At 39.5% G+C, this 24,708-nt stretch overlaps 1 protein-coding gene and 1 non-coding gene across 2 annotated transcripts; both read right to left on the minus strand.

Annotated features, from left to right (window-relative positions):
• Window positions 1-358: 358 nt before the first annotated feature.
• On the minus strand, window positions 359-2,616 carry LOC127129907 (pyrophosphate-energized vacuolar membrane proton pump 1). The gene is made up of 6 exons (XM_051059012.1): window positions 2,525-2,616; window positions 2,327-2,419; window positions 1,899-2,229; window positions 1,388-1,798; window positions 1,240-1,299; window positions 359-562 (listed from the first exon to the last, which is right to left on the minus strand). The coding sequence occupies exons 1-6, from the start codon at window positions 2,614-2,616 to the stop codon at window positions 398-400; spliced, it is 1,152 nt and encodes a 383-aa protein (XP_050914969.1). The 3' UTR covers window positions 359-397.
• An 11,592-nt stretch (window positions 2,617-14,208) lies between these two features.
• On the minus strand, window positions 14,209-14,315 carry LOC127134144 (small nucleolar RNA R71). Its single transcript, XR_007807906.1, has one exon. It is a non-coding gene; the product is annotated as a small nucleolar RNA R71 (small nucleolar RNA).
• Window positions 14,316-24,708: the final 10,393 nt, after the last annotated feature.

The following is a 24,708-nucleotide window of genomic DNA, read 5'->3' on the forward strand; positions in this document are numbered from 1 at the left end:
GACTCTAAAGTCAACAAAAAAAGTCAACAGATAGCGTCCGTGTCACCGACCCTAAAGTCAACATAGAAAAGTCTATAATAATATTTAGCCTTGCATACACCGACTCTAAAGTCAACAAAAAAGGACAATAACGGGTTGCAACATGACAACCTCACTCGAACAAATTTTTTCAATCCACAATATCATATTTATGGTAAAACATTTGGAAACAATTTTAAACATTCGTGAAAGTAACTACAAAAGTTCTACCCACATTAACTTTCAAAAAACATACACAAAAAGTAATCACATCCGAGATTAATTCGTTCTACTAAAAGTACAAGATTAATCTTCATCTAATGATTGATCATCCAAATCGTCATCATAATGATGAGAATGTGATACAAAAGTTGAAGTGTCAAATTTCTTCATCATAAATTCCTTCCAAGCATTCATCTCCCTCTCCATCCTTTGTGCAGTCTCGGTAGCAGCTTTTGCAGCCTCGGTAGCAGCTCGCATTGCTTCGTGAAGTTGCTTTTGAATGTGAAGGTGTGCCTAAATTGATTAAAGACGTGGGATGTTCCTTACAAAATAAACCAATTGAAGAATGGAAAGTGTCGTTAGATAATCTTAAACATTAGTTAATATATATTTATCCATATAAAGTGACAATGCATTAGTTAATATATACAGTAATTATAAAAGTACAGGCTCACTTTATCATAAAAGTACAGTAATTATATACATTAGTTAATATATATCTATCCATATAAAAGCAGCAACAACAGCACAGCAGGAATTTCATTTTCAACAGAACTTTCCTTTTCAAACTGATAGCAGGAATTTCAAACTGATATCAAACAGCACAGCAGGAATTTCATTTTCAACAGAACTTTCCTTTTCAAACTGATAGCAGTCCTGACTGTAGAATTACAGCTTTCTATGGTCACTCTAAGCATGTTGATAAACATAGGACTTGTGCTATTATATCTAACTTACATTAGACTATAAAAATGGATAACTAGATCCTTTTTGGAGAGTTTAATTTGATTAAGTCTGCTTCTGAAAAATAAAGGGGTAAACATATATATTTTAAAACTACTAATATGTTTAACGATACTATAATTAATATCAACCTCCAAATAAGGTGGAGTCAGAGAGCTAAAAGCTCTTGGTTGATGGAAGGAGATAGAAACTCCAAATACTTCTATCAAAAATAGTATCATACAGCTCAATCTATTTAGTAAAATAGTATTTTACCTCGATGTACTTCTTGGCATTATCCCAAGCACCGCCAGTGTTGGATGCAGAGATGGCAATCTGTAATCAACACAACAACCACATTGCATCATGAATTAATATTGATTGTATTACAAGCAGCAGACAGTGGGTACCAAACATTAATTACCTGTACACCAGAAACCAATGATCCGGCAAGGACACCAGAAAGTGTTTCAACACCAAAAAAGATCCCAACAATAAGGGGTGTTAGCATAACAAGGGCACCAGGTGGGATCATTTCTTTGATGGAAGCGTCGGTGGAGATTGTCACACATGTGGCATAGTCAGGTTTCGCAGTTCCCTCCATCAATCCAGGAATCGTGTTGAATTGCCTGCGAACTTCCTCAACCATCTTCAATGCTGCACTTCCGACACTCTTCATGGTCATGGCAGAAAACCAGTAAGGGAGCATGGCGCCCACAATCAGACCGATGAAAACCTTGGGAGTCAGGACATCGACGGTTGTAACACCAGCACGGCTCACAAAGGCACCAAAAAGGGCCAAAGACACAAGGGCGGCAGAACCAATAGCAAACCCCTACAACATAGTTACAACATACATCAAGAACTTAACTAGAATAATAGAATATATTGAACTAGGTGAAAAGAAAAGAAAAAAAAAAAGAGGAAAACTGAACCTTTCCAATGGCAGCAGTTGTGTTTCCTGCAGCATCAAGAGCATCGGTTCTCTCACGAATTCTGTGACTCATTCCAGCCATCTCAGCAATACCTCCGGCATTGTCACTGATTGGACCATATGCGTCGATGGCTAATCCGGTTGCTATAGTACTCAACATTCCAAGTGCATCAACAGCAACACCATACATAGCAGCAAAACTGAAACTTACAAAAATACTAATTGCAATGGAAAAAATTGGAATGATAACAGACTTGTATCCCAAGGCAAGACCAAAGATAACATTGGTAGCAGCACCAGTCCTGCAGGAATCAGCAACATCTTGCACAGGGCTGCAAAATTCAGAAAGAAAATGTAACTCCTGTTAATATTTAATCAATTAGATGAATGAAGATGAAAATGCAAAATATGATTCAGAATTGCTTTTACCTGTATGCATTGCTGGTATAGTATTCAGTAACAAATCCAATGATAAGCCCTGCCCAAAGACCAACAGAAACACACAAGAATAGCTGCCTGCAGAGCCAAAATCAATCCAGTAAGTACTAAGACTGTTCAAAATTTATGATTCAAATCATTATTTCGTAAATAGACTGAAACCCTAACAATAAGTGTTATGAAACTAACTAGTTCTTGACAACTTTCTGCTCTCCAAAATTGAAGATGGTGAAGGTAGATGGGAGTGCTATCCAACTAACAATTGCAATTCCAACAGTCATCAGTACTGTTGAAATAACAAGCTGTTTTTTCAATGCTGGCTCAATTTCCTTTACAAGTTTGATCTCAAAAAAGTCGGTTGCAAACAAACATATATTAGACAAAAATGAATGGCTGATAAGTTCCTAATGGGTATTAGGAGAAAATCAGATAACTTCCTAATGGGTATTAGGAGAGAATAGAATACATGCATTCCAAGGGATTTTTATTTTATTTTCAGTGGTTCAAAAATTAAACATGACGATATACACCATTCACAATTAACAGCCGATTTCTTGATACATACCTCTACGTATCCATCTCTAAAGTTGATGCCATTTCCAAAATAGGTGCGAGAGATATGACGGTTAAGGGATGCTGAGTTGAACTGTGTCAATACAAATACTTTGTTGATCCCGCTGTTGATGCAGTTGCTCATTGGAATATCTATAAGCCTGTAGCATCCACCAACAGGAACCTGAAAAATGTAAACAATACTATGTATCATTACCGAATGAAACAATTCTCGAATTTTGAGTCAACAAAAACAATGGTTTGGTTAACTCACAGCTGGTGTAGCAGCTCGTTTGGTAAGAGGAAAAAGTTGAACACCAGAACCTCCTCCCAGTATGATGGAAACAACATTTTTAGGGTTGGCTTTTCTTTCTATAACATACTGTAAAACATACTGTAAATCACTGTAAAACATACTGTAAATCATGTAGAACTGATTTTTCTTTCTTAACACAGCTCAACTCACTTTTGCAACAATTTATCTAAAACATACTGTAAATCACTTTTAGCCAGAATTACTTTTACAGAATCAATTCAATCAAAATCAATTTTCTTCACGGCAGAACCAAATACACAGACGAACTTTAAACTAAATTTGATTAATTCAAATTAGTGGAAACATACAAACATACCCGTAACCAAAACACAGAGACAAAAGGTTGAATAAACTATTTCTTCAACTGTATTCCATAGCATTTGAGAATGTCTGTACATAAAAATTCATGGATAGTAAATTGAATATGGAATCAAATCATGTATATACCGAGAAATAAAAATTAAAAAGGGAATAAGCATGTAGTCCGTTATGTGAGGAATTGAATTGGAACCTGGAGTAATCATAGAGGGGGATGAAGAATATGAATCAGAATCGGAAGACTAGCGATGATGCTTGCGACGTCGTTTGGTGTGGGAGTGAGACTTGGTTTTTTTTCGGTTCTTAACGGAGTCCTTGTCGCGGTCTCGGCGATTACGGTGGTGACGCCTGCGACGGTGAGAGGAAGAATCGGAAGAGAGAGAGGAAGAATCAGATTAGGGTTTTCGTTTTGTGAAATGAAATGGAGGGAGAGTGAAAAATGACGAGGGAAAAGGAAAGAGGGAAATAAGCTGATTTTTGGTACGAAATAGAAAATTCCATAGAGTCCGCCAAGCGGACTCTAATTAATAAATAAAATACTTAAACCTTAAATATATATATATATATATTATAGATAAATCAATGGAAATTGTATATGTTATAAGAATAGAGTCGGCTCAGCGGACTCTAAGTAAATAAATACTAATTAAAAAATAATGCTACTAGATAGAGTCAGTCTCACCGACTCTAAATAAATTAATCAAACATTCTTCAAATATAAAATAACAAGTAGTGTCGGTTTTGCCGACACTGATAAAAAAAATAACTTGTCTTACAAGTGTACCTAGATAGAGTCCGTTAGTGTAGGCTTAGCCGACACTTATAGTGTCCGTGTCGGTGGCCGACTCTAAACTAGGAGGCTAAAATGACTTATTCTAGTAGTGAATGTGCCTCTTCTTGGTACATGTGGTGGGATTAACTACTGATAACACTGAAATTTACCGTATTTTCGACTCCAATTTCACATGCATTCTAGTTGTTTTATTGCTATTTTGTTGTGTTATTACTATGTTTTTCTTTGTTTTCAGGTTTTTACTTTAATCGGAGCCCCGATCGAGAAAAGGAGCGAAAAAGAGCCAAAAACCCTAAAATTCAGCATTTTGTACTTGTGGCTTCCCCCATGGCTAGCGCCATAGACCCTGCCATGACGTGTCCAAGCTCAACTTCCCTCAACTGCCACGTTCCCCACTACTTCCACTAAGGCGCCTCAAAATGGTCTTGTGGCGGGTGCCATGGCCTTGTGGCGGGCGCCACAAGAGGAAAAGTTTTCCCTCCCATTTTCAAGTTGAAGGGCATCCTTGTCATTTCCATCTTTTTACTTGCTTATAAATAGAAACTCGAAATCACTTTTTCAGTCATCCAAACTTAGAACAGAGGCAAACTCAGAGCAACTTCGTTTCACTTAGGCATATATTCAGTATTTTAAAGTGGTAATCGCTTCGCATTGGAGTGTTACCACAATTGTGTAATCGAGTCTGTGATAGAGTCTGTAATCGAGTTTGGAGCACTTTGGAAGGAAGTTAATCCTGCCGCCATTTTCATTTCCGCTTTGCAATTTACTCAACCCTCCGATTGGAGCAGGTTTTTATTACTTGTCTTTATCTTATTTATTTTCCCGCACTCGCTTTACTTTATTTATTTTCCCGCACTCGCTTTACTTTATTTATTTCCCGCACTCGCTTTACTTTATTTATTTCCCACACTCGCTCTACTTTATTTATTTTCTCGCACTCGCTTTAAATTATTTATTTCCCGCACTCGCACTACTTTTATTTAAATTCCGCACTCGAACTACTTTTATTTAAATTAATGCACTTTTACTTTACCATGTCTAACTAAATTTATAAGGTTAGAATGTAAGGATCGTAATTGAACCGATAATCCGTACAATTGTTCGTAGAAGCACTTAAGGGCTATTTTAACTTTCAACTTAAGTTTTCCAGCACTTCAATTCCGTTGGGTAAGATCGAAAGCCGTCCAACGTCTATCTAAACTTAATTGTTTTTAACTATTTCAAAAACAGCGAAAGCGCTTTGTTTAGTTCATTAGGAGTTTTTAATTTAAGAAGAAAAGATATTTTAAAACTATTTTCGGACGCGTTTATAAGTTTAGAGTCTGGTTCGTAAGAACCTCTTTTGGTTAAGAAATCCAGGTTATAATACTTTTCAACTTAGTCAAGATACTATATTTCTTAAAAATAGGTTTACTACTCTAACGCAATGCGCGCCTTTTAATAAGTGACAATAAGAGGGTTTGATTAGGGAGTACAACTCGGTTCTGAATACGCGAAAGCGACAGTTCCCGTTAAATTAGTGTTGATTCCTTAGGATTGGCCGTAATTTTAGAAAACAAATAATATAATCATCTCTGTTGTTTTAATATGTTGGGTTGAAGAAATTCAACATCTGGACCAACATGTCATGTACGATGTCACGACATCAGGTCTGTGACATCGCACATGTGTAGGAAACTGAATTAATTAATTCAGTATATGTTCTGGGATCAGCAAGGATATCTGGTGAATATCCTAACTCCCAGGTGGAGGTCTTGAAGACTAAATCAGAAGATATATAGGCTCAAAATATGGAGATATATATGGAGAGAGTTTAGGAACTTGAAGACCTTGTTTGTAGCAGAATTTTTCTGCTGAAGTTGCAACAGCAAAGAACAAGTCTGCTGCAACTTTCTGAAGGCCCAAATCCAGTTGGGTGATTAGGTTATAAATAGCTGATTGTAATCTAGTTTTTGTAAGCCTCTTAGAATGAATTTTTAAGGGTGTGTGTAAGGTAAACCTCCCAATCTGTGGGAAGGTTACCATGTGTTTCTCAGTGGTAAACCTGAGAGTGTTTGTTACTCAAAGCCTGTAGGCAAGAGTGATTATGTTCTTGAATGAAGCTGTGAAGCAAGTTCAAGGTGTTTGCACATTACATTGTATTTGTAGTGATAGGAATGGAAACTGGAGGTTTCTATCTAGGAGTTCCTAGGTATAGATTGCATTGGGTAGGGATTAAGTGATGAGTTGTAAACGTGGGAGTTTAACTCTGAATTGATACTACTAATAGTGGATCTTCTTCCTGGCTTGGTAGCCCCCAGATGTAGGTCATGTTGGACTGAACTGGGTTAACAATTTCCTGTGTTTGTTTACCTACTGCATGTTATAATCATGTCTGCCATAATTCAGGTTGTGTTACAGTCTGCCAATCAAGTTAATAACAAACCTGATACATAGCCTTCTGTTGGAATGTCAATCAGAATGTTTTGACATTCATCAACAACAGCACATACTGTTTAATAAGCTGATGAATTCAGTTCAGTATGTAGTGAAGTCTGGTTTTACAAAGCATATCAGACCTGGCCAAAAGAGCAGTGTGAAATTGTCAAACTGGATGTCTTGACAGTTCTTCCAGTAAGCTGATACTGAAGTAGAGACTGGTTGGTCTTTTACAGTACAGCAAATTTAGCAGTCTGTGTTCAGGAACTAAACAGACTGAGCATATGGTTCTGCGCTTGGATGTCAGACGGAATGTTGTGACATTCATTCCTGACAGCATATGCTATATTGTTGGATGGTTAGTTTTTCTGTTTCAGGATTTTTCTCAGGCTATTCTTCAGGAATCCACCAGCTGATCTAAAATCTAGGAAACTAACAACTAAGCTACAATTAATGAACCTAACAAATAATCTATTTGTTAGCTCCTTAATAAGTGGAGATTAGTTTAACTTGTTACAACCTTTAATCTAGGAAATACAAGTACATGACCAACAAACTGGAACAATGTAACAGATGATGTCCAAAACAGGATTGAGACATCGTGCTGATAACTGTGTAGGAAAACAACAGTAGTGAATGTTATGGTGCACATAACTAAGTGTTCCTCCATTCTAGGATGACATAGAAGGAGAGGATGTGACACTGTGAAAGGGGGCACATTAGTACAGAGTGTAATAACTGTCTTGCTGTGTTAGGTACAATGTTAGATCAGATGTCATGACTTGAAGTTGAACATCTGAATACTGACTACACCAGAATTTCAATTGGTATCAGAGCAGGCATCCTGTTCTGTCTCTGGATGAGATCCATGGGTGATACTTTCTGGTAGCTGGCAAGGAGTTATGTTAGTACTGATGCTGGAACCTGTGTAAGGTTCTGTAATTCCCTGAATGGTCCCTTGAAGTAGGTGGATGGACTGTTCATGACAGGAATGGTGTGTACCTGTCTCTGGAGGTTGGCAATAGGCCTGTGTGTGGGACAGTTGTGCCAGTACTAAATCACATTCAAACCTGGTATGGTCTTGGAGGCCAATCTGGTGAAGTGTGTGGTCATAGGTTGAGTTGTATTATGATTTCCGCTGCATAATACCTGGCAAAAATCAAACTCTGATGTAGTTTCCCCTCATGTGGATGAAAGGCTGCTGTGTTCAAGATCTCATCATAATCTACTGAAGATGTCAAAGATACGTGAGTCTCCTCAAGTCCACTCGTCATGACGTTCTCACTTCAGGATGGTAAGAGTCACTTAATCACTGATTCTCTTACTCTCTTGAGTAGTGTATATGAAGACCTTGAAGACCTGCAAGGAAGGTTTGTTCCAAGGAGGTGGAACCAATGTTCTATGTGATGTTAGAACATGTTGTTCAACAAGTATGCAGCTACTGGTTGAAGAGCAGATGTTTTAGGGTTCAAACAAAGGAATAATTCTGTTTGGAACCTACTCCTGACCTGGAAGAGGAGACATCTGTATGTGCTAAGTTGACAAACGCAGGGTCAACTGGGTGTGTGCTCAAGAAGGTCATCCCTAGAAGTTGAGCTGGTTGAGATGTGACATTGTGCAATCTCCTGCTGTTTGGCATATCCCTGCAGGTTGATCAGGATTGGATAGTTGTTCCCTGAAGTACTATGGTGTGCTAGAAGACAAGTCTCCTGGATGTTAGCAGTCGATAATGGGGTAACCTGATTGTGATATCATTTAAGGGGGCTGGAACCATGAATCTTGTTATTCAAACACCACGTTCAGAAGTGGCAGTTCTTACTAGGAGTGAGAATATGAAGATTCATAGATTGGTTGAGGTAATATGCTCTGGCAATGCATATCTACCATTGACTGGTGCTGTTTGTCTCACTAGTACTTATGGTCAGCTGAAGTCTGATTGGTCTGATTGGAGGAGTTAGTTGCCACTGGTAGGGATAGTGTATGTCATGTTGAGACATATGTGTACAATGCATGGATATTGGTGTGGAGTATCCATGATTGTTAAGTTGAGGGGGAGTCTTGGTTAACCTCCTCAAGTCTGGTCAGCCTAGGGTCTGGTTGGCTGTTGACCTGTGTCACATGGGTTCTGGTGGTTGTGTGTCACATTTGCAAGGAAGAATTCATCTCTCTCATTCCTAAGAGTGAATTTAATCTGGGAAGACTTTCAAAATTGTCTAGGTGCTTGCAAGCAGAAGATGTTGACACAAGAAGAGTACTTTCAAAGTATTCTTATGGTGGAAGTATCTGAAGGGATGATTGGGAAAGGATTTAAGATCAATGTCTACTTGTGCCAAGTGCAAGTGTTTAATTGATTATCCTTGGAGCTCAAGATAACTGATGTCCTTAAAGATGTTGGAACATCACTTCTTCAAGACCCTGTGCAGAATCACAGGAAGGACAGTACATTGGCTTATGATCTATCTCTTTGGTGGCAGCAAAAGCATATGATCTCTGAAAAGGTTTCCTGGCAAGAAACATGTTCAGCCTTGGTATGTACAAGAAGAAGAAGACATCATAGTCTTGATGGTGGTTACTTGGATCAGTTTATTTCTGATCTAGGTAAGGAAGTGCATTAGCTTATGCACACTGTGAAGTCAAGAACAAGTGGCAGCAGTCTTGACATCATGAAAACAGCCTTGCCTTAGGATGTTGTATCCTTGGTAAAGCTGAAGGGTTAGTGTCTAACTGGTCCTTCTGAAGACTCATACATCAGAGTGTCTGATGTCTTTGGAGAAGAAGCAGGGATTCATCAAGGTGTGAGCTTGGATGACTTAACTGCAAACTTGCAGGATGGAGGTTGTTTACTCAAACTTGGTTCCACAATCAAGTCTATGAGAACATTGAACTCTTGTTCTGTGAAGGGAGGAAGTTCTTTCAAGTGGCAGAAGAAGGAGCTGAATTCAACAGCTGGATGTCAAAACACAATGTTGTGACATTTGGTTCAACATCAGATTCTTAGTTGATGAAGTGGCACATCAACTTAAGATAGAAGGGTCTGCAGGGTTGTAGATTGGACACTTCAAAAGGCTTGAAGTTCAAATTTCACCTGGAAGGTCAGAATATCTTTGGGAGAAGTTTGATACACGTGGAGAGGTCAAAAAGAAGCATTTGACCTGTTCATATGAGAATTCATGAAGGAGGTAATCAACCAGTGGCATTTGGTCTATCTCAGAAGTGAGTTCGAAGAATCAAGATAATCAACATAACGCAGCTGATTATTCTTGAGGAAAGTCTGAGATAAATTACATTTGGGCAGAAAAGTATTAAGTTAAAGACAAAAGGAGGAGTTTTATATTCATCCCTTGGAGCTTGTGGTAGGAGTTCTGAGCTATCTATGGAAGACTGTCTCTGGGAGTGGGATGAGAGTGTATATCCCAATGTATGTATGGGTTCCTCTGGCCCAAGCTGGGGGCTCAGTAATATCTGAAGACTATCAGATAGTGCTCCTTGTGATGCTGTGAAGGATGTCCCAACTGATGTTAAAACATCTGGTGAAGTGATCTTCTGTTCTGGTTAGAAGAGAGAGTGACACAGAGTGTGGATGTGTTCAGCCAAGAGGGTTGGACAGAGGGTGCGCCCTTGAAGACATGAAGATGCGTCTTATGTTTTCCTTTCATCAAGTGGTCTGGAATCTCTTTGAATCAGGAAGTATGTGAAGGTCCAACCTTGGGGTGTTGGATATGATCATGTGTGACCTCCAAGAGAGTAGGTTGTCCATGACAAGGGGAGTGCGTCCGTGTGCTGCAAGTAATCACCAAGCTTGTGGTCTATGTGCTCTCAGATAAAAGGGTATGGCAACCTGGCAGTTATCAGGATGCTGTGATGTGCAGCAAGGCTGAGTGAGCAGAAGAATGTCTGACCGGATGTCATGACATTGCCCTGGACAGTGCTGTTAATTCCTTCTGAATCTTAAAGTCATTAGGAATTATGAGGGTGATGTGGCCTAGTCTGATAAACCCGAATAAGCCTGATGGCTACAGCTGTGTGGTACAGGGGGAGTAACCATCAACTGAAGTGTGAAAAGTTGGCTGTAGCAGTGCTAGGTGTCAAGCCTCTACTGGAGGAATGACAGAGGTCTTGGGAAATGTTGAAGACTGGCTGAATGCAGGAATGTTAAGACATCGAGTGCAACGTGTCTGACTGCATATATGGAATGGTCTCCATGCACTGGAACGGCTGTTTTGGAAAAGAAACAGTCAAGAGCTATAAAAGGCATTCAAAGATAGTCTGAGATTTTGTTGGTGATTCTCTGACTGTTTCTCAGCAAAAATAAATGCATCTTGACCAAGCATTTATTTCTACCGGATATTCCTAAGCACAGGCTGGACTATTTAAAGGATGCAAGAGCCCCCCCTTCTCCCCACAACAGATACACTCCAACAAAATGTTTAGCTAAAAAGGCTGGACTATTTAAAGCTGCGCCTGGATCTGGTTTTGTGAAGGGTGCCTTTACAAATGTTTAGCTAAAAAGGGGGAGAGAAAGAAACGTCCTGGGGTCGAGAAGCAAACAGATCACTGTGGTAACAAACAGAAAGTTGGGGTTGGGGTTAGACACAAAATTCACCAACAGAATTACCACTTGTGTCTTGTGATCTGAGTTAAGAGAACAGTTGTGCCCTGTGATCTGAGTTACATTGTCTATGTACTCAGCATTACATACTCTTCAGGAAGCTCTCCTGTTGAAGGGAAGGGTTCTGGAACAACTGAGCCTTGTTTCTCTACCTCCTCATGTACACCAACATTGGTGTTTGTGGTGGTGGAGCCAATGACGGAGATGAAGAGCACTCATAAATTGGGATGCTTAGTCCGGTGTATTGTTTATTTGTTTTAGCTAAAATTTGCCAAAGGGGGAGATTGTTGATTCCTTAGGATTGGCAGTAATTTTAGAAAACAAATAATATAATCATCTCTGTTGTTTTAATATGTTGGGTTGAAGAAATTCAACATCTGGACCAACATGTCATGTACGATGTCACGACATCAGGTCTGTGACATCGCACATGTGTAGGAAACTGAATTAATTAATTCAGTATATGTTCTGGGATCAGCAAGGATATCTGGTGAATATCCTAACTCCCAGGTGGAGGTCTTGAAGACTAAATCAGAAGATATATAGGCTCAAAATATGGAGATATATATGGAGAGAGTTTAGGAACTTGAAGACCTTGTTTGTAGCAGAATTTTTCTGCTGAAGTTGCAACAACAAAGAACAAGTCTGCTGCAACTTTCTGAAGGCCCAAATCCAGTTGGGTGATTAGGTTATAAATAGCTGATTGTAATCTAGTTTTTGTAAGCCTCTTAGAATGAATTTTTAAGGGTGTGTGTAAGGTAAACCTCCCAATCTGTGGGAAGGTTACCATGTGTTTCTCAGTGGTAAACCTGAGAGTGTTTGTTACTCAAAGCCTGTAGGCAAGAGTGATTATGTTCTTGAATGAAGCTGTGAAGCAAGTTCAAGGTGTTTGCACATTACATTGTATTTGTAGTGATAGGAATGGAAACTGGAGGTTTCTATCTAGGAGTTCCTAGGTATAGATTGCATTGGGTAGGGATTAAGTGATGAGTTGTAAACGTGGGAGTTTAACTCTGAATTGATACTACTAATAGTGGATCTTCTTCCTGGCTTGGTAGCCCCCAGATGTAGGTCATGTTGGACTGAACTGGGTTAACAATTTCCTGTGTTTGTTTACCTACTGCATGTTATAATCATGTCTGCCATAATTCAGGTTGTGTTACAGTCTGCCAATCAAGTTAATAACAAACCTGATACATAGCCTTCTGTTGGAATGTCAATCAGAATGTTTTGACATTCATCAACAACAGCACATACTGTTTAATAAGCTGATGAATTCAGTTCAGTATGTAGTGAAGTCTGGTTTTACAAAGCATATCAGACCTGGCCAAAAGAGCAGTGTGAAATTGTCAAACTGGATGTCTTGACAGTTCTTCCAGTAAGCTGATACTGAAGTAGAGACTGGTTGGTCTTTTACAGTACAGCAAATTTAGCAGTCTGTGTTCAGGAACTAAACAGACTGAGCATATGGTTCTGCGCTTGGATGTCAGACGGAATGTTGTGACATTCATTCCTGACAGCATATGCTATATTGTTGGATGGTTAGTTTTTCTGTTTCAGGATTTTTCTCAGGCTATTCTTCAGGAATCCACCAGCTGATCTAAAATCTAGGAAACTAACAACTAAGCTACAATTAATGAACCTAACAAATAATCTATTTGTTAGCTCCTTAATAAGTGGAGATTAGTTTAACTTGTTACAACCTTTAATCTAGGAAATACAAGTACATGACCAACAAACTGGAACAATGTAACAGATGATGTCCAAAACAGGATTGAGACATCGTGCTGATAACTGTGTAGGAAAACAACAGTAGTGAATGTTATGGTGCACATAACTAAGTGTTCCTCCATTCTAGGATGACATAGAAGGAGAGGATGTGACACTGTGAAAGGGGCACATTAGTACAGAGTGTAATAACTGTCTTGCTGTGTTAGGTACAATGTTAGATCAGATGTCATGACTTGAAGTTGAACATCTGAATACTGACTACACCAGAATTTCAATTAGTTCTTTTCAAAGTAGGAAACATTGCCCATAAGTAGTTCTATTAGCAAGTACTTGGATTATTAATTGATTATGTGAATTACATTCGACCCTGTCTTTATTAATTAAACTTTATTCAATACTTTATTTTTCATTGCACACTCTAAAAACACCTATTTTGATTGCCTTTGATAAACACCATAACAATAGATAACGATAGATTGACACTTGGTCTCTGTGGATTCGACAATCTTCTATATTACTCTGACGCGTTCGTATACTTGCGAAAAGCACCGCATCAAGTTTTTGGCGCCGTTGCCGGGGACCAATTTCGTCAAATTTCATTTCCCTGTTGTTATATCGTTTAAACTTAGGCTATTTCCCGCTGGTCAATGCGAAGAACTCGCAACACCGGAAGTTTAAGCTTAGTATATCCTCTGGAGGAACCTGAACGTTACGCTCGCGCACGTTTATTCTTTCATAGAATTAAGAGAGCTATGACCGAAGATCAAAACCAAAGACCTCTTAAAGATTTCGCTCAACCATCCAATGAAGAACCTAGTTCTAATATAGTGAACCCAACCATCCCAACTAATAATTTTGAACTTAAACCATCCCTGTTGCAACTAGTGCAACAGAGACAATTCGCATGTCTCGCTACTGAGAACCCAAACCAACATTTAAAAATATTTCTTCAATTAGCAGACACTTTTAAAACCAATGGAGCTTCTCCTGAGGCAATACATTTAAGATTATTCCCTTTTTCCCTCAGAGATAAAGCCCTATCATGGTTAGATTCCCTTCCACCCAATTCCATTACGACTTGGGATAACCTTAGAAGAGTTTTTCTTGCTAGATACTTTCCCCCGAGTAAGACCGACGTTCTTCGAAACCATGTAACTAGATATACCCAAAACCAAGGAGAATCGCTGTTCGAAGCTTGAGAGAGATATAAAGAGTTGTTAAGAGCATGCCCACATCATGGCTTAGAAAATTGGTTAATCATTCAAACCTTCTATAATGGACTTCATTACAACACAAAGATGACCATCGACGCTGCCGCAGGCGGTGCTCTGATGAACAAACCTTACCCTGAAGCTAGTGCCCTCATCGAAGATATGGCTCAAAACCATCAACCATGGGGAGTCGAACGAGCGACAGTTGAGAAGAAGGAAGCCCAAGGAGGAGTGCATGAACTAAGCTCTATACACATGATGCAAGCTAAAATGGACGCATTAGCCCTTAAGGTCGAGCATATGTGCATAAACCCGAATACTGTAGCCCTTAAGTTGATTGTTTCCAGATTCTCAAGGTGCGGCTGAATGATCTTCTCTTCATGCTCAAGTAGACGGGTGATCTCATCAGGAATCTCTTCAACATCATCTTCTTCTGCCTCAAATACAGGGAACTCAAAGTTGGGAGATGGTGTTGGATCATTATGTTCAATGGGTTTGATCAACCTGCATAATAATTTTGGATATAAAAGAGATTTTAGAATTCAAACAAGGCAAATCATTATGCAGATGAAAAGATTGATTTTATTCTTATCTTTAGGGTTTTATGTGATCACCAATTTCAGGCAAAAGCGAAAAGGGAAAATAATTGGAAAACAAACATTTAACATGAATTTATTGAATGAAAATATTATTGTATTTATGCGCCAACAATGTCATCACTCCTCCTTTTGGCATGGTAGAAGGGTTTTTTAAACACAATGAACATTACTTTGACTTATGGATAACTGTCGGAATATCCACAGCGACCCAATTATTGCAGATCCCTCCAGGGATGATGAAGTTGCCAGAATCCTCTGCACCCTCTTCCAAAATGGCAGCAGCCTCTTCATCTTGACCAGTGTGGATAAATCCACCACTCTTGAACAACCCTTGTTTGTTGAAGACACCAGCAGAATAGCCTATGCCAGCCCGGGATTTATTGTCTTCCAGCTTAATCATTTGCCCCAATCCAGCAGTTGCACCATGCTCAATGGCCAACTTTGCATCTTTATAGGAAGCAAATGAAGAAGTTCCCTTCTTAATAGGTTCAGCAATAGATAAAGCTTGGAACGGAGTTCCAACTTCATCCTCAGCGATCTATGTAAGAGAAGGAAGACAAATGGCTAACCAGGAGAGCCTTTTCTCCCCCTACCACCACCAGCTTCTTGTTTTTCACAAACTTCAGTTTTTGGTGTAGGGTGGATGTCACGGCGCCTGCCTCGTGAATCCATGGCCTGCCTAAAAGATAGCTATACGATGGGTGAATGTCTATAACCTGGAAGGTAATCTGGAAATCACTTGGTCCGATTTTGACTGGGAGATCAACCTCTCCAATCACAGTTTTACGCGACCTATCGAAAGCTTTCACTACCACTCCACTTTGCCTCATGGGAGGCCCCTGATATGATAACCTTGCAAGAGTGGATTTTGGAAACACATTCAATGATGACCTAGTGTCCACCAACACATTGGACATGGCATCATCCTTGCAGCTCATAGATATGTGTAATGCCAGGTTGTGGTCTCTTCCCTCCTCGGGGAGATCAGCATCACAAAAACTCAAATTGTTACAAGCGGTAATGTTTGCAACAATACTGACAAATTGTTCTATTGTGACGTCATGATCTACAAACGCCACATCCAACACCTTCTGCAGAGCTTCTCGGTATGGTTATGAATTCATCAGTAAGGATAATACAGAGATTTTGGATGGCGTCTGTAGAAGCTGATCTACCACGTTGTACTCACTTCTCTTGATGAGCCTCAGCATCTCATCACAGTCTTCTTTCGCATTGCCACTCGGTCCAACAGAGACAAAAGTTTTCAACGCAGAGGTAGGCTTAGCAACAAGTGCCAGATTCGGAGCATTCACAACACTCCCAATCGGGCGTACAACATAATCAGCAGTATCATTCCTTCGAACATCAGCTTGAGGCTTCGGCGGAGCCGAGAAAACACGACCGTTGCGGGTCAGGCCGCTGACGTCGGCAATATTAACAACAGATGAAAAGGGTAAGGGCACCTCTTTTCCATTCTCCAATGCTACAGCATTGTAGCGATAGAGGACCGCCTTCTCAGAAGAATACGGTACAGGGCCAGCTAGCTTAATGATCAAAGTAGGAGAAGCCTTCTGCTTGCTACCATCATACTTGATGATAACAGGCTCAGGGGTCCAAAATACTGGAGAAATTACGTTGACTTCATCAACATCTTCGTCAACATTTCTATTTTGAAGTATCTCAATGACTCCTTCATCCAGCATTTCTTGAACATCTTTGCGCACTTGGCGACATCCTCTTTGATTTACAGAACAAACTCGGCATCTATCGCGGTCATGCTCATAATGGCTATAATCACACAACAATCTATGCATCTCGACCAGAGATTGTCGAATATGGCTGACATATTTGGCTTTGTACTTACCAGGGCAACCCTGGACCATGTTGACAGATTTCCCATGCTCGGGCAATGGGTTCTTCTTCACATTAGGACCTACGTCCTCGAAACACAGAATACCACATCTCACAAGGTCTTGAACCTTGGTCTTCAGCTGGTAGCAATTTTCCACGTCATGTCCGGGAGCACCGGAATGATAAACACAGTGTAATTTGGGCTTATACCACCACTGGGGGTTAGTAGGTATAGCCGGTGGGTCTCGTGGAGTAATCAATTTCCTCTCTATCAAAGAGGAATATAGTTCTGCATACGTCATCGGAATAGGATCGAAGGTGAGCCTCTTCCTCTCATAACTTGTACTGGCTTGATTACTGTTTCGAGGCTGGTAGGCCTGCTGTTGCGGATGGTGCTGTTGTTATTGATATTGCGCATGTTGTCGTTGCTGATTATTGTTGTGATGCTGATACTGTTGATTATCTCTAAAAACAGGTGCTATATGAGCCACCTAGTGCTGGTTACCTGCAGGACGCACGATCTTCCTCCTCACCGAGGGTCTTCTAGGTTTCACATGGGAGGTCACAACATGTGCCTCGCCATCTTTCTTCTTTCCAAACGTCCCACACCGTTTGGTAGAAGAGCCTTCTTCTCTGGTCAGGCGCCCTTCCCTGACTCCCTCTTCTAGACGCATCCCCATATTCACCATCTTGGTGAAGTCAGAAGGAGCGCTGACAATCATCCGCTCATAATAAAAAGAACTCAAGGTCTTCAAAAAGATCTTGGTCATCTCTTTCTCTTCCAGCGGGGACACTATCTGTGCTGCTAGCTCTCGCCACCTTTGGGCGTATTCTTTGAAAGTTTCCTTGTCCTTCTGGGACATGGCTCTCAATTGATCCCTCTCGGGAGCCATATCCACATTATACTTGTATTGCTTGACGAAGGCCTCGCCAAGGTCGTTGAAGGATCGGATGTTCGCACTGTCCAAATCCATGTACCAACGTAGGGCAGCACCGGACAAACTGTCCTGAAAGTACTGGATGCACAATTGGTCATTGTCGGTCTGAGTCGACATTTTCCTGGAATACATGACCAGGTGGCTGAGAGGACAAGTATTTCCCTTGTACTTTTCAAAGTCAGGGACCTTGAACTTCACAGGGATTTTCACATTCGGAACCAAGCAGAGTTCAGCAACAGACTTGCCGAAAAGATCCTTTCCTCGAAGAGTCTTGAATTCCTTGCGGAGCTCAAGAAATTGATCATTCATATCGTCCATCTTTTCATAGACATCTGGGCCCTCAAACAGCTCAGAATGATAGATGGTATCGTCTACTCTGGGCATAGTATGCACGACAGGAGGAGGAACAGCAAGGACCGGGCTAGATGCCAGCAGAGAAGCAAAAGTGGGTGCAGGACCCTCGGGCATGAAGTTGGGAGGCATCCCCCATGGAAACCCAGATGGCATGGCCGTTGGAGCAAAGTGTGCGCTGGCCGCAGGCACAGTTGAAGAGACAATCTCAGAGATGACTGTCCTTTGGGGAGGAGTTGAAGGTGTCGGAGATGACTGGCTTTGGGCAGCCATGAATGACTCCATCAGGGCAGTCAATCTGGCTACTTCCTCCTTAAGCTCACGGTTCTCTTGTTCCAAATGATCCATCAGTCTTGAAATGTTGGCTCTGGTGTAGTACCGGTGAGTCAGCTTGTCTTCAAAATAAATGAAGAACACAGAGTTAGACCATAGACCAAGAAACCTGGAGCAAAACCTGCTTATGCACATGATGCATGCAATGCGTATGATTTAATTTTTATATCAGAGGAACTTTTAGAGTTCTATTTGCAAATATTGGAAATATTAAACATTTATCACATATGGAAATATCACATCAAATAATATTTGGAAATATTTTTACACCAAAGAAGTACAGTCTTGGTAACCAAATACAATACAAGAGAGAAAGAAAATGAACATCCTATGGATCCCTATAAGCAATCATCTAAGGCCCTGGACACAGGAAGATAAGATGCACGAAGCCTCTTCACCTCCCTCTCGTAGGCTGCCTCCATGTCTGCCTTCTCTTTGGCAAGTCGATCGTACTTCCTCTTCCAAAACTTGGAAGACTGAGGAAGTAGAGAAGTCCATGCATCATCAGGGTCATCAATAACCTGGTGCTCGAGGAACTCTATCAAAGCATCCTTCTTCTTGATCTGCTGAAGCAACTCCTCTCGTTCACAGATCCAAGCACGCGAACAGTCTTCATCTCTCAACTCCTCTACTCCTTGGTCAGGGAGGGTTGAAGGCCCAACCACAACCAACGGTGTAGGTCTTGGATACTCGTAAGGCATGAGGTGCTCGGAAGCTCTCCTCCTCACCCAAGAAGTATAAGGCTCCAAAGCGATACAGTTCTTCGGACCTAGCTCCTTCCTTCCTTTCCTATGGATCTTGCGCCAAGCGCGGACCATCCTGCCCTTCAAGCCTTGGGGATCTTTACCCTCCTGAAAGAACACAACCTCTAACAGAATGTTATTAGGTTTATCCTTTAGGGGGAACCCAAGATGACGAAGTGCTAAAATAGGGTTGTAGTTAATCCCACCACATGTACCAAGAAGAGGCACATTGGAGAATTCACCACAAGAGTCGATCATCTGCACACCATCATAAACACGGTTGTACCCAAAGATATCATCATTAGTGAGAAACATAAGTCTCGTGGACCACCGTAGACATCCTTTGTTCTCCTTGAAGGCGACCGTCTGTGGCAAGTGTGAAATAAACCACTTGTACAGCAGAGGAAAACAACACACAATGGTACCACCACCCTTTGCATTCCTCATATGCAAAGAAAAGTAAGTGTCACCCAACAGAGTCAGTACGGGATTAAGAGTAGAGAAAATCCTAATAGCGTTCACACCCACAAACTTGTCGATGTTGGGGAACAACACTAGACCATAGATGAGAAGTACAAATATGGCGTTAAAGGCGTCCTCACTCATGGCCTTCCCATACATAGTAGCTTGAGCAATGAGGAACTAAGAATGGAGATCTTGAATTCCACCTTTGGTAGTCATATGAGCACCAACCAGAGATTCATCTATATGCAACATATCAGCTATCTCTTGAGAAGTAGGAATACTCTCTAAGCCACTGAACGACAACTGGTCTATAATAGGTATACCCACAAGATAGGCATACTCCTTAAGCGTGGGCAAAAGCTGAAAATCTGGAAACGTGAAGCAATGGTACAAGGGTTCATAAAACTGCACCAATACACTCATCAATCCTTCGTCTACCTGAGTAGTCAGAATAGATAGAAGCTTCCCAAAACGAGCCTTGAAACCCAAGGGATCTAATACATAGGATGTCAAATTCCTTAGCTCTTTCAAGTCGGGTTGTCTGAAACTGTACTTCTTTGTATTCCTTCTTTGTCTTTCCATGTCTGAAAATTTGCAAATAGACCTCTTAAGTTCCTTAAAAATTTTCTCATTGTTGATGATATGGATGCAAATGGGTGCATGAATACATGAATGCAACAATCACACTCAAGGATCAAGCAAAGCACACCACACAAAGGTCATAGGATGGATCATGTTATCCTTAATATCAATCATCCATTTTGGTGGATTATGGTTTACACCTCATCAACACCCAAGTTCCATTGATATTAAGGATACAAGAATGGATCAACCATGAATCAAGGGTTTATTGCAAGTCACGAGCATGGAATCTCGGTTAAGAACCACCCAAAGGGAGTGTACTAGGGTTTAAACCTGCCAAACATGTTCTGCAAGAGGTTCCCATAGTCATCATCCCATCTTTTGGATATTATCGGAGTAACGACTACTCGTATTCCAAAAATATTCTCAAGAGAGACTCTTATGAGCGTAGTATCGCGTAACAATAATATCAAATCTTACACTTGAACGACTTTCGCACTATATCCTAAGAATGGTCCAAGATGGGCTTGGTAAACTAAGGTCCTTGGCTTCTAAGGTCTATATTGGAAAGAGTAATATCTAACCCCAACTACTTGTGTGACATTATTGATCCCAACATGACCTCCACCAAGTGAATGGGCTTGCAAGTCAACTTGCTAAGGAATAACTCCACATAAGTCAACAAGACTATGCCATTCTCCTATCTTAAGTGCACTCGAGTTCGGGTATAGAACTCATCTCACAAAGATCACCAAGCATATAAGGAATTAATATTCAAGCAATTCAATCATTACATACAATACAGTAATCCCAAATTGCACAAAAATATGTCACAAAATAATATACACAACAATACAACAAATATGAAAAGTAGGCAAAACCCACTAGGCAAATATTTCCCCAGCAGAGTCGCCACTTTTCTGTAGCGGGGTATTCGTTACCATTAGAGATATTGACTAAATCCAAGGTAAGCATACAATTCGAGTCGCCACCGCACTTCTATTTATCCAAAGGAATGGTTAGAAAGCGAACAAAAACCTAAAGGTTTTATTGAATCAAAAACTAGTAAAAGAGAGTCAGAGATCTGGTTAAGGGGGTTGGTTATGCAATGGGAAGGTTTTAAGCACCCAAAACATCCTAGGTACTCCTAGGGAGCCCTTTTCACATTTGTTGTAAGGTTGGTATTTTGTGAAAAATTTGTTTGTGCAAATATGATTGAAGAGATGAGAAGAGAATATACAAGTTATTTACATTTTGTGTTTGGATGGATAAACCCATTGCTTACGTACCATCTTAAAAAAGATTAGGATCAAAACCTCGTAGTTCGGGGTAAAAATATCAAAATGAGTTGGTGAATTGATTGGTCCAAAAGCCTTAAGGTCTTTTGTTATCCAAGGGAGAAAACTCAACCTAAAACCACAAATCCACCATGCGAGGATAGCTTCAACATGCTAGTGATGGGTTAACCCTACAATAAGTATGGAAGACTCATTGTCCATCACTAAGGATATAGGTGAGTATTACATCTACCTCAAGGATAACTCAAACCTAATAGCTAAAAGTTATGAAAAATTTGATTAAGTGAGTGGCCATTGAAACCACAAAAAGCATTTGAATGGGTTATATTTACCAATGAAAAGTATATACAAAATATGGTCAAAGTTGACTTAAAAGTTCAATTCAAAATAAGTGTTATGAAAAGAAAGTTTGAAAATCAAAAGCATAAGGCTTAGGTTTCTAATGTTTGAAAACAAGTATTAAATGTTTGCACAAAAAGTTTTGGCTTGGGTTAGAGTGGAGGGAAGAAGAAGAATGGCTAAAGTCCTAATCATACAAGAGATAAGGGATAAGAAACAAGACTTCAAATGGAGTTCCCCTCTTGAGATCATATTGATGATCCAAGTAACTCCCATCCTTTGGAATATGCAAGCAAAATAATAGTAAGCTCAAGCAATCAACACAATCAAACAAGCTCCTTAGGAGATCCTCAATGTATCTTGTATCTTTCACTTTGGATGAACATGGCAATGGTTCTTCAATTTGAGCTCTCAAAGAATTCCCTAGCACAAAAGCACACACATCAAAAGTTCCATGAAGTAAATCAAGAATGGACAAGAGTGAGTTTAGAGGTTTGGTCCTTCTAGTCCATCTTCAATATTAAGGTCCTTTTACTCCAATTTGCATATGGAAAGTCCTAAAAACTAAGTCCATTTGTCCATTTCTTTGCATTTGGTCCACAACAATCAAAACAAAACACAAGCATAATAGTATATACACAATTATGTGCTCAAGTGAGCAAAAGGCAAATTGCATTAACATAAACATGTGCTCAAGTGAGCAAAGGGGGCAAAAGCAAATGAATAATATGTACAAGAATAGTAAATTGCATAATTGTAAAGTGCAAGAAGTAAATGTTAATGGTTAATAGTTAGTGTTAATGGTTAGTGTGCCATAAGGCAAATTTAGCGCTATGTTAAGCAATCATAATTGGACTTATGTAGAAGTCACAACTATCCGAAGCTGGTCAATAATAATGTAGGCAACAACACAAGTTAGAGGTCTTGATTAGTGAATCAAACTCCAACAACTTGCCATGCCAAAAAGAAGATCAGAAATGATCTTGTATTGATTTAGGTCCTTTGCATGATTTAGAAAGCAATCTATCCTTAATGCAAAGTCATTCACTTGATCATTGATCAAGATGAATTAGATTTGAATCAAGGAAGATTAAACCTCCCTAATCAATGCTAACCATCAACCTTTAACTCATTGATCAAAAAAGAAAAGAAGAAGAAGAAGAAGATGAAGAATAAAAATGAAGAATTAAAGTGCATTAAATGAAATGGAATGAGATAATCAACAAGCTATGACCAAAGATATAGAACATCAAGGTCAAACAATAGAAAACAGATGCAAAATGAAGATTAGAAGTCAAGAAATAAACAAAATATTTTTGGCATTTTTAATATTTAAAATAAAACTTGAATTAAAATATTAAAGAAAGGTCAAACTTCAAACTCACTTCAAATCAACTTTGAAAAGTCCAAGTGAATTATCCCAAGTTCAACAAGGTCAAACAAAGTTTGACAAAAAATTTCATCATTTTTAAAAGTCATAAACTATTTTTGATCAATTAAAAATGCATAAAAATAACCTAATTGAAATAAAATCTCAAATAAATCTCAAATCAATTAATAAATTGATGAGAATATTTTTCATAGATCTATCATCATTCAAAGAGGTTGAGAAAATATTTTTGTATTTTTTGAATATCGAAAACTATTTAAAATGAATTAAAAATAACCAGAAAAGAGAAAATTACTAAAAAATAGCAAATGATGAAATAAAAAATATTAAAAATCATTTTTAGAAACTAGAAATTAAAAGAGAAATAATGCAACTGGTCCCATAATTTTTGGACCAATAATGAAAAAGATATGAATTTTAGAAATAAAATGGAATTAAGTAAATAAAATGGATTAATTCAGAAATAACAAAAATCCACACGCGTTGGATTGAACTTCATTAAATGACGTGGAGGATCCAATGGCAATGGCATGCGCACACACCATGAACCTCAGTCAATGAGAAACACAAATATTAAAAGAAAGTCATAACATCTAATGGATCTGATTAGATCTAGAAGCATGATCCAACAGCCACGACTTAATCTGGCAAACGGGCGGTGGCCAGCGCCACCGTCTTCTCCGGCTAGCTCCGGTGAGAGCTCAAAGTTGCAGAAGGAAAAATGTGCATGAAAAGCCACGATCCAGGTACCAATCGAAAGGTGGAGTGATGTACATCACTCCTATGCCACTCAATTCCACTCTAGATCCCTATTGAGAGAGAAATCAAAGATGGAACTTTGGTGGTGTTCAACTGAACTTGGTTGATTTCAAAAATTAAGAACACAATAATGTTGCCTCTATGCAGAGGACTTCAGATCACACACAATCATGGAAAATGGAACAATATATGATCTGTTTCGAAGCAAAATGCAGTTGAGTAAAACCTTTGAATTGTGAAGAATTAAGCCAAGATCCTTGAGTTCTTTTGCAAACAGAAGCTTCTATGGATCAAACGAAGAAGGTTTAAGAACTATAGATCTAGAAAATCAATCAATGCAATTGAATTTCAGATCTGAAATTTTTGAAAGAAAGAGAAAAGTTCCTTTGGTGAGGGTTGGGTTTTGAGTTCTGCAGAGGTTCAGGCGCCTTCAGGTTGAGAAATGAGAGCTCATATGCCATGTATTTATAGCCAAAGCCTGCTGATATGCATGAACAAAGTGTGCATGGGAGAAGAGGGCCTCCATGCATGCGCCTGTACAGGTGCATGGAGGGCCCAATTCTGATTGGAATTACAGGCTTGTATCATAAATGAATGAAATGGATATGCAAATTAGCTTGTGTGAGCTCATGCATGGCAATTGAATCAAGTTTCCAAAAATGCACTAAAAAGTTCTCCTCTTCGAAAGTGATATTTCCAAAATTGAAACATAGGCTTATGGGTAATGGTTGGAAAGCTTATTGCATAAGGAACAAATGTCGTGTTGACCAAAACTTC

The sequence above is a fragment of the Lathyrus oleraceus genome, chromosome 3, assembly GCF_024323335.1.
Source record: "Lathyrus oleraceus cultivar Zhongwan6 chromosome 3, CAAS_Psat_ZW6_1.0, whole genome shotgun sequence".
NCBI classification, from domain to species: domain Eukaryota; kingdom Viridiplantae; phylum Streptophyta; class Magnoliopsida; order Fabales; family Fabaceae; genus Lathyrus; species Lathyrus oleraceus.